Source organism: Camelus dromedarius, chromosome 1 (genome assembly GCF_036321535.1).
Source record: "Camelus dromedarius isolate mCamDro1 chromosome 1, mCamDro1.pat, whole genome shotgun sequence".
NCBI classification, from domain to species: Eukaryota; Metazoa; Chordata; class Mammalia; order Artiodactyla; family Camelidae; genus Camelus; species Camelus dromedarius.
This window is the reverse complement of record NC_087436.1, coordinates 56,179,136-56,193,242: the sequence shown is the minus strand read 5'-3', so window position 1 is coordinate 56,193,242 and position 14,107 is coordinate 56,179,136. Positions and strand designations below refer to the sequence as shown.

The 14,107-nt window shown below is 33.6% G+C and overlaps 1 protein-coding gene across 2 annotated transcripts in view; it reads right to left on the bottom strand.

Annotated features, from left to right (window-relative positions):
- The window catches only part of UNC5C (unc-5 netrin receptor C), a 338,935-nt gene that overhangs the window by 144,729 nt on the left and 180,099 nt on the right, over positions 1-14,107 (bottom strand). For both annotated transcript variants that reach the window (XM_010980601.3, XM_010980602.3), the window contains exon 2: positions 7,403-7,624. In XM_010980601.3, the coding sequence (XP_010978903.1) occupies positions 7,403-7,624 (222 nt within the window). The remainder of the gene's footprint in view (positions 1-7,402; positions 7,625-14,107) is intronic.

Here is a 14,107-nt window from a genome sequence, read left to right as displayed (position 1 = left end):
AAAAACTTCAAGACAACGATATATTAGAAACAAAAGGATTCCAAATGTGTAGCCTAAAATTTTTCAAGTATTCACTTTTGTTTTTAAGTTAGGAAAACAATGGAAACAAAAATCAAGTTTATACACAGTGAGAGAGCCCAAATCACTGAGCTAGCCAAGACTATCTGCACGCTAGAATGGAATGAAAGCAACAACTAAAATCCAAATTCTGGGACTCTGATCCAACTACATTTTTGTAACTGCAGCTGGGATTACGGTGGCCGTGTTAACCCAGGTGTTTAAATGCTTAAAGTCAATGTGAAGTTAGGATAAATCAATTGTGAGCACGAATGAAGAAAAAGGAAAAGTATATATTTTGGGATAATTGATATTCTGTTATCAGTAACTGGTAACTACTTTCTTGCCAAGTTATCAGATTGACTCAGTGGAAAAGCTTTAATGTACTACATGGATCCTTGCCAATTTTCTATTTTTATTTTGGGGTCAGACTCATACTGAAAAGAAAAATCGTTAGTTTCTAGTATTGAAAGAAGGACCTCTGAGAAGGAAATCAGATAAATAATTGATTTATATTCCAGAATCATTTATTTTACTTATCAGACAAATATATTACAAATATAAGACTCTATTCTTGCAAAGGCAAAATTCTCATTGACTTTAAATAAAAAACGGAATGAAGTTCAAACAGAGCTTCCAAATTTTATGCATCATTTACTAAAATTTAAACAAAGCTCTCCTAACTTCCTTTTGAACATATTCACTCTATTAATCAGAATTGATTTTAAAGTAATTATTTTACATGGAGAATAACAATTGGTCTGATGTGTATATTTCATGTGTAACATAACTACTCTTGTAGAAGAGAAACTATAATTGGATCCAAATTTAAGTAAATTGTCTTGGCTAGCTGAGTGATTTGGGCTCTCTCACCTAATATCCCTTTGAAAATGTATGAGCAGCATTTTCTAAATCATGTCCTGGTGTAAAAAATATCTAAAATTAGTAATAGGTCAGGAGGTGATCAGACCTACTTCCTAAGGTTCCATGTGATACAAGGAGGACCAGTAAGTCATGATAATAGAAAATTGATTACACTCACGTTAATTTAATTTAATGAGGAGCATACCAATAATTCATTGAGTAAAGAGTATTTTCATTTATTTAACTTAAAAACAGAAGTGAATACTTGAAAAATTTTAGGCTACATATTTGGATTCCTTTTGTTTCTAATATATCATTGTCTTGAAGTTTTTATTGTCATCGTTTGTCCACTTAAGTGTAAACGTTATGAGTTGAAGAGTCACCTCTGTGAATTCAGAAATCATGTCTGTCTTTTTCACTATTCTAGTTTTGTGCTTAACTTGGTATTGGGTACTTAGTGGGTGCCCTATAAATGTGTTGTATGAAGTAATGTTCCTTTATTATCACCTTTCCCCAAAGCCAGCTCTGTTAAAATCCTACTCCTTCTGAAAGAAGTATCTAAATGCAATATCATGGATGAATCTTTTTATAAAACCCCAAGTCATAACATAAACATGTCCACATTACACTTACTTGTGCTTCCATTTTCATTATACTCACAAATGGAAATGTCTATGTGTATTATGTTAAACTATATGAAATTATCAATATTCAATTCTTTTTGAGGTACAGAATGGCAATTTCTTGTGATTCAGTATCATATGTTATTTATGAAAGTTATATTCATATCTATATAATCTCTGTCTCTTCAATTAGGTTGGAATGATATGGTATGGCCTATGTTTTGCAAAGCTGTGTCTTTTGTAAAGTTTATAAGCATTAAGCATGGGAGATGATGAATAAAAGTTTGTTTTGTGGGATTGTAGCCATTCATCTACGAAATTTGGGTAACTGAAATTTAGTGATACATATTGATGATGTTTTTATTTGGACTATTTTGTGAGTAGGTGACTTGAGGAATGCATAAGGCTCACCTCTTGCTATTTTGCCAAATGTTAAATATCTTCATGAATATAAATAATCAAATTCTAAGCACTATCTTAATTATTACATTAAAGAATCACGAAGGGTCACATATGAAAAACCTGACACAAGGCAAGGAAAGCAGATGAAAGCATGAAAGATAAATACTGAGCAGATTTTCTTTCCTGAGAAAAGGGATGATTGTATCACATAGCTCTTTTCTAGTCTAACTTAGTTCTGCATTCAACAGTTACGGCAGAATTTAGGGAAACACTGGCTACAGGGCCAAGGGCAGAGGCTTTGGAATCAGAGTCCTGGGTTCATATCCTCGCTCTATCAACTCCTAGCTATGTAACTGGGGCAGATTAGTTTCTTTATTCTGCTGAGCCTCAGTGTTTTCATCTGAAAAAGGAGAATCCCAAAATTATCTCCTAAGATTGCTGTGATGACTAAATGGCATTCAATATAAAGCTTGGAACTCTTTTTATTGTTGTGTTCGTCCTATTGATAATATTCTGCTGATGTGAGAATAATGAAAGATGATAAGGGAAAACCTAGGGATTTCTAGAACTTCAAAACAACCAAGGTTTTCTAAACTCCCTTGCTTTTTGATAGAGCAGAATATTTACTTTTCAATGGTGAATCTTAGGTACCATGGAAACAAGGGTGGAAACGACTTTAAGTAAATAGAAAGCAAGCAGTCAAGTCTGAGTTTTTCTTAAAAATGTAACCATAAAATTTTGAGCACTTCAAGATTTCTATGGACTTTTGGAGAAACATAGGTATTTGTTACTATATTATCAAATCAAGAGCTTTCGAACAATGAACATTTCTAAACCAACTAATATACGCTGCTTTCTGCTTTTCTGTTTCCTATATTACGTATTTGCCAGAAATGCACCTGTGGTTTAAATAATGGAAAAGCAAACAATAACAGTAATGAATGATCTTTAATCAATACACTTTATGATCAATAGCATAGCTTTGCTCAGTGAGTATAAATAATCACTTACTTAATATTTCAGAGCAAAGAGAGCACACTGAATACCTTCATACTTTCAAAGGTAGAATTTTATGAGTTGGAGAGAAACTTTTGTTCTTTTTTTGTTGTTGTTTTATTGTAGTTTTTCAATGAAAAGATCTCTCATGGAGATTTTACTGAATGCAGTTGATTTTTCTTAGTTGCAAGGCAATGTATCTGATTGCCACTAAACACACTTCCAGATATGATTACTCTGAGGTAGAAGTATCTATAAAAACAAACTTGTTTGCAGTGACTTCTCCCCGTCCTACCATCTAATAACCAATTTGATATTTTAAATGCCAAGAAAATCTCTCTGATTTGTAATATATTTCAAGACTTAATGTATTTGAACATTTCTTGATATTAAGAACCACTAAGGCCCACAACAAAACTATACTCAGATTATATTAAATGGAGAAGTGACCAAAGTTTTGGGTGAATCTAACTTCAGAGGAAAAAACCCCAAAACCAAGCGTGCAATTTCAATTCCATTCACAATTACCTGATCTCACAGGAAATCAAAGAACTCTAATACAAGAGTCCTACAAATCCCCTCGCTGTCCCCAGCAGTTGTACAGATTGGAGATTTATGATAATAGGCAAAGAGATGCAATAAACTAGTTTGGGCTTTTAAAATTCAGGTTTCATTATCTATCACGAAAATAACACGTTCACAGGACTGAACAAAAATCAAACGATAAAAGAAGTCTCCTACCACCCCAGGTTCTGAGCTGTCAACTGCTTGTTTATTTCTCCAGAAAATCCCAGTGCACAGACAAATATATGCGCATCCTCTTTCTTACTTAATAAGGATATATTGCATGCAATGTTCTGTACTTTGGTTTTTGCTTCAAATTTTATCAGAGAGATTTTTCTACAGCTTCACATGTGGAAAAACCTCATTGTTTTAAAAAGCAGCTAAGTATTCTATCCTAGAGATGAACAGCCCTCGATACAGTAATTGCAACAAGGATGCAGTGGACAACGTTGTCTGCAGGTCTTTGTGCTCATTGAGAATTTTATATTTACATAGTTCCTAAACTTGCAGTTACGGAGTGAAGGAGTATATACATTTAAATATTGATAAGTATTTTCAAATTGGTCTTCAAAAGAGATTGTACCAATTTGCAACCTCATCAACAAAGTATGGGATACACCCTACCCAACCCCTTCATCAACATGGCATACTAATGCTGTTTTGATCTTGACATTTTCTAAAATGCGTATTTACCATTTACGTTTCTTTTCCTACATCTCCATGTGCATGACTTGCTTGATTTTTTAGTGGGTTGCTGATCTTTTTCTTAAATATATTTTAAGAGCTAGTTATATATTAACTAAATCAGCCTTTTGATCAATATATGTCTGTCCCGTGATTTTTGTGGTTTTCTTGCTTTGGATATTTAAATTTAATAATGCTTTCTTATAAGGCTTCTGGGTTTTGTCTTCATTAAAAGGGTTTTGATCACCACTGAAACCAACCAACCAATAAATTGCCAAAATTATCTCCTAGTGATGATGGTGATGATGACAATGATGATGATGATGATGATGATGTTAGGCCCTAACATCGAGAATTTATTTCATTCTAAAGAATGAGCTAGAATCCAAGCTTTATTTATTTTTTTACTTTTCCAACTGCATACCTTGTGGGTTGAAAAGCTACCTTCACCACATTTAAACATGCCTTAGATGCTTATTCCCTGGTTCCTATTTTAGCTCATTAATCTGTGTGTCAGGCTCTGCTAAGATTAAATTTTTAAAATTTCTTTAGTGTTATATTTATAAAGAGCTAAGATTCCCTTATTACACTACTATTTCAGAATTCTTCCAGCTATTTTCACAAATTATTTTTCATACAATGTTGGTGCCTTTATGAATTCATTTATAAATAGCAAACATTAAAAAACATTGTCTTTCTATCCAAGAACAAAGTATGTCTTTCCACTTATTCAAGTCATATTTTTTTAACCTCTCAGTAGATTTAAAAATTTTTTCTAAAATTCTGCAAATTTCTTATTAGCTTTGTATCTACATTTTTCATTTACATTGTTATTATAAATGTATATTCACATTTAATATCAATGTAAATGACATACTTTATTCCATTATAATTTGAATTGCCTATCTGCTGTACTTAGAAAAGTTGATGCGTTATGTATATCTTTTATCAGCCACTTTGCTATATTGTCTTGATTTTTTTTCAATTTTTTCCTTTGAAACTATGTAAGTTCTCCAGATCTACAAAATTATAATATTTGTCCAAATGATCATTTCCCACTTACTTTATAATTTTTATGTTTTTCAGTTGTTTGTCTTATCTAATTGCATTGACTAGTATGTTAAGTGCAATACCAAATAATGCTAGTAGTGGGCATCTCCATCTTTTTCCTAAATTTAAAGGTAATGCATTCACCTGGCTGCTAGCTTTCTCACATAATTTTGGATGAAAACAAAAGACAACAAAAGGTACACTGCATTCTACACCATCTATGAATCTTAGAACTGTGTAAGTTTTAGGGCTGTCACATCTTTCCTTAGCTCTCATCTATCCCATCCTAAATTTTAATGAAAATATGCCATATATTTTCATTTATAGTTGCTTTAGGAAGTATTTTTAAACATTGGCGTATGCAATATTAATTAATATTGTGTGGATATAATAAAAATATAATGCTTTATAAAAAGGAAATATCTTTTTAAAAAGAAAATAAAAATACACACACACATCTATATTACCAATATAGCATGATGCTGCTAGAGGTACTCAGTATCAGAGCGGTTTTGTTTTTATTTATAATCTGCCTCTATAAGCATTTTCATTTAGTAAAGATAAGCCTAAGTATGTTTATAACTCTCATTTTAGTTTTGTGATTTCTTTTTCCTCTTTCTATTAAAATGTGTGTGTTTGAAGTCTTTACAAATAAATGAGCTGAAACAAATAAAACTCAATTCCCTCGAGATTTCGACGACATCTGGTGGAGTTATTACTGAGTAATTAGACCAAGAGGTGGGACAATTCCCTGAAGGAAGTGACTGTACAGTTGGATACCAGTTATTTCTACACTCATCATCTTGCATAGTGAGCATATTGATCCACAAACTGACAAACACTTAAGTAGAGCTGCCACCTGATTTTCTAAGACCATTTTTGGTAGGTAAGTATGTGTTTCACATGCTTTTTTAAAAGATGCCTCTTCTTGGTCCTCTTACAGTCTGTTCTATTTCTTTATGTACCATCACCTAAGAGCTCTTTATTGTCAGAGACATTGAGTGCAGATCTCCTTCAGATGCTGGTCACTGCTTGCCCCTCCTCAGTCCAACATTTGGATACAGATATGAATTAATTACAATTGAATTTTGAAAACATGTTATCTATTTTGGTATGTAGAGGTATTTATGAAAGAAAATAAAGATATTTAAATATTTTCACTTTTATCATATTTATCACTATTTAGCTTGGAAATATTGAATAGTAAAGTCTTAATATTAGATCTGGAAGGGATCTGAAAGTTCAAATTGTTATTCTCCCTGCTGGAGAGAAAAAAAAACCCTTAAACCATCTCAGAAAGATATACATCTTTCTAATTTAAAATAACTCTAGGAGTTTCTACAACTATCTTAAGTTACCCACTGTGGAATAAAAATTTGCTATCAAGAAAGTTTCCTTTATTGCCAATGTAAATCCCACAGTTTATGAAGATCTACTTCATATTCTATATGCCTTCAGTATTTTACTGTTAAGGATATTTACAGAGCAATAAAGTCAGGGGTTTTAATAATGCTAGAAGCAAAGATTCTCTGATCAAGACCCACTCAAGTGAAGGCTGCACTCACCACTTCTTTTCCTGGATCCACAGTATCACTGTTCTTAATCACTCTCAATCTAACTTTTGCTAAGAGTTAGGTAATTAGGGTTCATTTTTAGGTATAAATTAAAGACACAGAATACTTTAAACCTACAATGTTTACAAATTGTTTAAAAATACACAAAGGGAAATTATGCATGTGAATTATTAACTTTTGACAGTCATGTAAACAAGTACCATTTATCCTTAGTTTACCGTGTTCCTCAATCCCAGGATATTTAAACCTGACACCAGACTTGACATACAAGTGAAATCCAGAGGCGTCTTTTACTAAATAAATAAATACCATAATTCAGTCTATTCATTCTCATCATCTATCTTCTTAAGCATAAATCATGCTTTAATTCTAGGTAGTCCAACTGGAATCAAGTCAAGTTATTCATCATATTGTACTTCTCAAATGCATGGAATGAGATCACTAAATCTTAACCAAACTGATTTAAAACTTTTTGCCAAAGGACAGTTAACTCCATTTTCAATTTCAATAATTGAAAGAACAATATGACAACATGCCAAAGGAATAAGTGAATCCTAAACAACAGTCCAAATGCAATGGAAAACTCACCAGAGGTTTCATCTACTCTCTCATCTACTATGTGGTCCTTCTGATGAACCCATTCACTATTGCACTTGAAGTAGATCTGGGTGGCGGGGCTGGCTTTACAATACAGGTTCACAGGCTTATTCTTCACAATATAAGCTTCTTCAGGCTCAATAAGGAAATGTGGCAGAGGCTCAGGTGGATCAGACGGAAAGGTTTCTGGGAGTTCGTGAAAAAAGTCATCGTCTGGTAAAACAAAGAAAGTGAAAAATATTCAAAACATTGTAGCCATTTGCCTTTTACTTGCTGTTCTTTTAAAAATAATGAAACTGTGGGTAATTTTTAGTCAAATCCATTTCACCTGCCTTCACTAATCAAGCTCTACAAAGAACCTGCATGTCCTCCAAGAGGCACATAGTCTAAACAATAAGATGCTTGCCTGAGTTGTTTTCCAGAAACTTGGAGTCAGCTGTGTCTAGTTTGAGCTGAGCTGGCTAAGACTGGATAGGACCACTCACCCTCCCAACTGGGCTTGTGTAAGTGTCTGCCCGGTGATTTTTTGATGTCAAAACTCCACCCTCACATCATGCTAAGCCCTTTCATTTTTTGTTTGTTTGTTTGTTTTTGGTAAGCCTTTAAAAAAAATGAAGTAGGCCCTTCATTTTTGAATGACCAGACGCCTGTAGCTTAGTTACAACTGCTCATAACAATTACTGCAGCTTTTTGCACTCACCTTTTCCCACGCTTCCCACGCCTCAGACTGCCCTGCTTCTTTATACTTTATCACATAAAACTCTCAGCCCTTTGCCTTCGGGGAGGTGTTTCTGAGACTTGCTCCTCCTCTCCTCACTTGACTGCCTTGCAAATAAACCCTCTCTTTCTTGCAAACCTTACCATCTGAGTGTTTTGGCTTGCTGCACGTTGGGCAAAACAAACCTGATCTGGTAACGACGATTCGTAAATCATCTAACGAAGTAATCTGAGTGCCTCCTATGAACAAGGCAGTATGTCAGGTCTATTGATCGGTTGTTCAATTAAGGATTTAGATGATTATTCTCATTTTTACTCATGGCAGAACTCAATATCCAGGAAGATAACTTTCTTGCCCTAAGAACACAGGTAGTAAATAGCAGAACTTGGATCAAAACCCAGGTTTCGTCTCCCTCAAAAACTGTGATCTTCCCCACATAGCACTATACCTCCCACTACACAGTGTTACCCTTGAGACCTGACAAAGCAAAAGCAATTTTATTAGAAAAGTTCATCTGAAAAGTTTAAGTCTCTTAGGTAAACCTTAAATCCTTTGCAAGGAGCCAAGATGAAATACTAGAAACATGAATTAAGGATCTTTAAGTTCAGATTCAAATCTGCCATTATTTTCAAAAGATGCCACTTCATGACATATACATTCATTCATCCAAAATCATCCAAAAATATTTATTAAGCTTAGAATTATTTTCAGCACTTATAGATATAGATGAATATCAAGTCAGCCAATAGTAGATCCACAGTAGAGCCTAGAGTCCAGCAATGCTATTTAGTCTTATTTGGAAACTACACCTCAGATATCATATGTGTTATATGACTAGTCAAACCTATTCCCATTAGAATATTAATAATATTAGAGTGTTAACATGAAGAATAGTCTCATTTTTTATAGCACTGAAATTTATCAAACACATTGCTCCCCTCCTGCTGTTCCAACACTACTGAATAAGGAAAACCCAAAAACCACTTGAGATATTTGCATACTTTGAGGTATGTTTTTCTTTAAATTGGATTCTGTCTGATTCCTAATAAAAACATAAAATAATAAAAGCGCCTTTAAAAACCCTATTAACATATTTCACGCAAGTCAAAGTAAAAGGAGTCTTTCTAATATATTATGAATTAAGTTAGGCATGATAATTTTCTTCCTATGAGGGACAGCGGAGAACAGAACTATTATTAATTCCCTAAGCTGAATAAGCACCCTAGGCTAATAAGTAAGGTTAAAACTCCGAGGCCAAAATTAAAAGTTTTTACAAGTTCTTTAAAAGTACACATTTTCAGCAGCAAATACAGGTTATGGTGTTGGTTAAAACCAGTTAAAGACTGGTTGCTAAGATGTTATCTTGGAACTAATTTCGTCCTTCATTCAGTTGTTGCCCTGTTTTGGGAGACAGCCATTGGTAAAGGGGACAACTGTCCACTAAGAAACCTGGCTTAGGACTTTTTAAATTTACGACATGAGACAGCTGTCAGATAGTAATGAAGTCTGGTCTCTACCAAATTGTTTTGCGGTAAAACTGGCTTCACCTGCATCACAGACAAAACTAGCTTTCAGAGCTGCTCCATAATTATAAATTCTTGAGCTTGTAATGTAAATGGTATTTCCTGTCTCTAACTTGCTTTCTCATTATGCTTCTTTAATTTGCTTTCTTCTGGCAGGGCATGATTTCTGGTGTTTCCATTGTTGAACATCAACAATCCAAACTGCCAGCTTACTAAAAGAATAACCTCATTTCCATCAATTTGAGTTTCTTTACTCAATACGCAAGAACACTTAAGACTGCTTTAATAAACATAGTTCAGAAAGGCAAAAGAATGGGGAACTGCGGTGTTGACAGATTCATCAGCACAAAGCTGATGTCTTGAAGGCCTTATTTCATTTTTCCTTGTTTTTCTCTTCTGAAGCACTTACTGTTTACATAATGATGGACAGTGCTGATAATCAATAAAGTGCCACAAAATATCAGACTCCAGTTTTGTAAAATGTTATCTGTTGTTTTTAATTATATTACTCATGAACGCAGAGGGTCAACTCGATTTTTTTTTTTACTATTGGTATATATATTTACACGTACAACATGTGTATGTATTTCATAACAATATATTTTTTCACACATGCAAAATATAAAAAGCCTTTCAGTCATTGTTTTAGAAAGTGAGACATGCTCCTTTAGAAGGAATGATGACTGCAAGATATCAGATGGTTGTCTACTTACTCAATAATGTAGCAAAAGTACTTATGCATTCACATCGTACAGAAAGACAGAGAATCACTAAAAACTGACAACCCTGCCTTGCCAAAGCATGTATCTCTTTATTCTTCACTTCATCCCTGACCTCAGTTAAGTTAAAATGTGAATGAAATGATACAACTTGCTTTAGTCATTTCAAAAAATTTTTTTCTTCTGATTATTTCTTTGTAAACTACTGGGAAGACTAATGGAAGTTGAGGAAAAGTCACATTTGTGTTTTGGGCTCTGTTAAGTCCCGGAAAAAAACAATGATTTGATGTATTTAGAAAATGTATGGACAAACTAATTTTGCATTTCCTTCATTTTGAATTTTAAGATGAAAGAATCACTACAAATAAAGAAAGAGAAATAATTCCATGTCTTGGTTTGAGGCTTCATAAAGTGTTGATTTTTCAAGGTGTTTGTTAAATAACACTTAATGTGTAACTTCTTAGGAACGATTTCTATCATATGAAGAGTTTTCATCACGTCGTAAATCCAGTATTTCTTTAATATATCATTCTAGTCTCTGTATGAAGCACTTCTCTTAAATTTGATCTAAAGAGATGCCTCAACCAGTCACAGCATATGAGTTTATTAGTATTTCCTATAATACATACACAGTATATTTAAGTCTATGCTCTAGATTAATTCACATTGGGAAATATGGTACATCACTTCTAGTACTCAATTCGGGGGTAAGAATGACATTTATAAAGATAATTTTCAAGGCCCTGAGTCAGTAAAATATGTACATTGAAATAGACATAAGGTGCAAATGGGCTGATTATCAGTAGGTTCACAGGCTGTTGTGAAATTCTTCCCCTCTTCCTTTGCAACAGATGGCCTGGGTATCATGCCCCACCATGGAAATTGGCCCAGATAACAACTTACCCACCATCAGGTTTAGTATACTAAGAGAACACTTTCTTTGCTCTAGACAAAAAATGACGTCAGTATTATTTCATACATTGCCTTTTTATGAAATTTCATCATACTTTTTCTAGAGTAATTTTAAAAAATCAAACAAGCAAGTCAATTCTCTTTATCCAAAATTATAAGGAAAATGAGTACTTAAAAATCCAGCGTGGTTACATCTATATGTATTTAACAAGAAAAAAGTGATCATCTCAAATACCATGTATGTTTAATACGGAAAAAGTTACCATCTGCAGATGATCTTCTACTAATACCTCTTATTGAACAGTTAGCTGTCCCGCACTATGGATTTGCCTCTCACATATGGAGAAATCTACGTTTCAGTTTTGGCCACCAGAGTTATCCAACTATTCCCCATTTTCAAAAGCCAGAAGTATACATAACAATGCTTAACACTAGTATGAAAGCTCTTTGAAGACCGGGACACTATCATTTACATTTTTATTTTCCGTAATTCTAATATAGTGCCAGGCACTCATAGGAGGTCAATAAAAATCTTTTATTAACGGTAATTTTGATCATTCCTAACAGATTCACAAGATATTTTAGAGTTTCCAGTGCCTCAAATTCATTTACAAATATAAGGTGTCATAACAATAGTAAGATCTACAAACTGGACTGGCTATGAAGTCTTTGTGGCCCAGTGCAAAATGAAAATTTGGGGATCTTTGTAAAAAATGTATTAAGAATTCTGAGATGGTGACAGCAGAGCATTAAATCAAGCACAGGTCCTGTGTGACAGCACAGGTCACACCCCCCCGAAGCTGGCCCTGTCTCCAAATGTCAGTTAACTGAGCATTCATGTGAAGTCCGAGAATTGAAATTACATCTTTTTTAGGGGATATTCACTTCAGAACTTACTTGGTATTTCCCAGCTTCTTAACAATGATTAGATGTTTTCCAGAAGACATGGCTTTTTAGACTGAGAAACTCAGGCGCTGATCAATTCTTTAAGCAAGTGAGTTTGCAATGGTGTACAAGGGAAAGTGTGTGGTTTTATCTGTTCCTGGCTTTCCCTTTGGATGTACTCCAGTGCTCATCCATGGGCCTGATCCAAAACAAGTAAAATCCCTGCCACACCAAGGTTAACTTTTTCAGGGCACTAGAGGGCTGTTTAGTACGTGAGAATAACAAATAAGATTTGAGATTCTACCTTGAACTGGTGGACTGTTTACTGAGATCAGTTCCTATCATGCAATTCATTTTACTACAGAAATAAACTAGCTTTTTGATACTAGTAAGGTCCTGCTGTAAAACTTGAAGTTATAAAAGAACAATTTGATTTTTCAGCCAGGGAGAATAGTGAGTGCATCCTCTTACTACTTTATTTCTTTATATAAATATCCATAGAGCCTCCTGAAGTCTTCAGGGAGATGATAGGAACTCAATTTGTGAATAGCAGCTTCAGACTGTGAAGTTATTTCTGACACCATGCCACAGTTATCCTAAACTATCACGTGTTGTATAAAGGCACACTCCAGATGCAGCTATGGCTTGCATTACGTTATTTGGGCAAAATGACTTGATTAATTAAATCGCTAAACAATTTTCTACTTAGAGTTCATTCAGATTAACAAAGTAAAATTTCCGAAGTTGGTTTTATTCTGTACATTGAATTCAGTATTAACGTAAAGCTGTAATTGCCTTTTTGATTTAGATGTAACATTATTATTCATTTTATTGCCCCCTAACATTTGACTTAATTTTCCACTTTCTACCATTACCCAACAATGATATTGTCATTTTTATCTTGATATCAGGTAAATCTCAGCATTTCCCTTTCTGTTATCTCATACAGACTTTTATTTTTTCATTTACATACAAGAAGAGAAAACTTTGCACCATGTATTATTTTTATAGACTTTCATTCCCCCTAATTCTTGACAGGAAATATTATGCTATGAACATCAATCTCAGAAGCTCTAAGTTTCTGGTTTTATTACTATATATCAAGCCTTAATTCTCATCAACTTAATATATAAGTTTCTATATTTCTGAATCATAAGACTTAAACTATCATTGCTTACATCATAAAATAAAGGACTATTATCTCTTTGTCTGAGACCTGAAGCGTATTCTTCTGGAATGGAATTTACTTCCAAATGATTCAAAAAGCAATTTAAAATGAATGACTGCAAAGCTAATTTTATCTGCATTTGGCTGCCCATCCATCAGAGAGATAATTCATGATATATTACAACAAAAGGCAACTGGAATTAACTATTTGAATGAAACTCCAGCTTATTTTTAATATTTTGATTAAAATATCCATTGGAAGACAAAGACTATGGTCTATATTTCAAGCAACATATTAATGGACTTATCATTTAAATTTAAGTAGCTGAATATATAATGCCTTACATATATTGCACAATTGGAGGTACTGCACAATTTCTAACTCCAAAAGAAAAAAGGTTTTCTCAGCTCTTAAAAAAATAATACCCAAATAATGCCCATATATTATTAATAGCGACATGAAGTCAGCATGCTATTTGACATGCACTTATCTGTGAAAGAAAGGCACCTCCTTCTGCCCCAGTTTAAGCCTTTATTATTTCGGATTTTTTACTAATATAAAATTCTCCTAAGTGTTTTCCTGCATACAATCTCTACCTCTGCCATGTGATCTATGTACCATGCTCTTAGAAAATTTTTTCAAAGATACATTTGCTCCCTTCTTCAAATAACAATAGATACAATGTAAAGTAAAGTGGTAAGTTTTTTTGCTTATTATATTAGCTAAAAATACTAAATGATTGATGAGGTGTTGAGGAAATGTGTATTTACA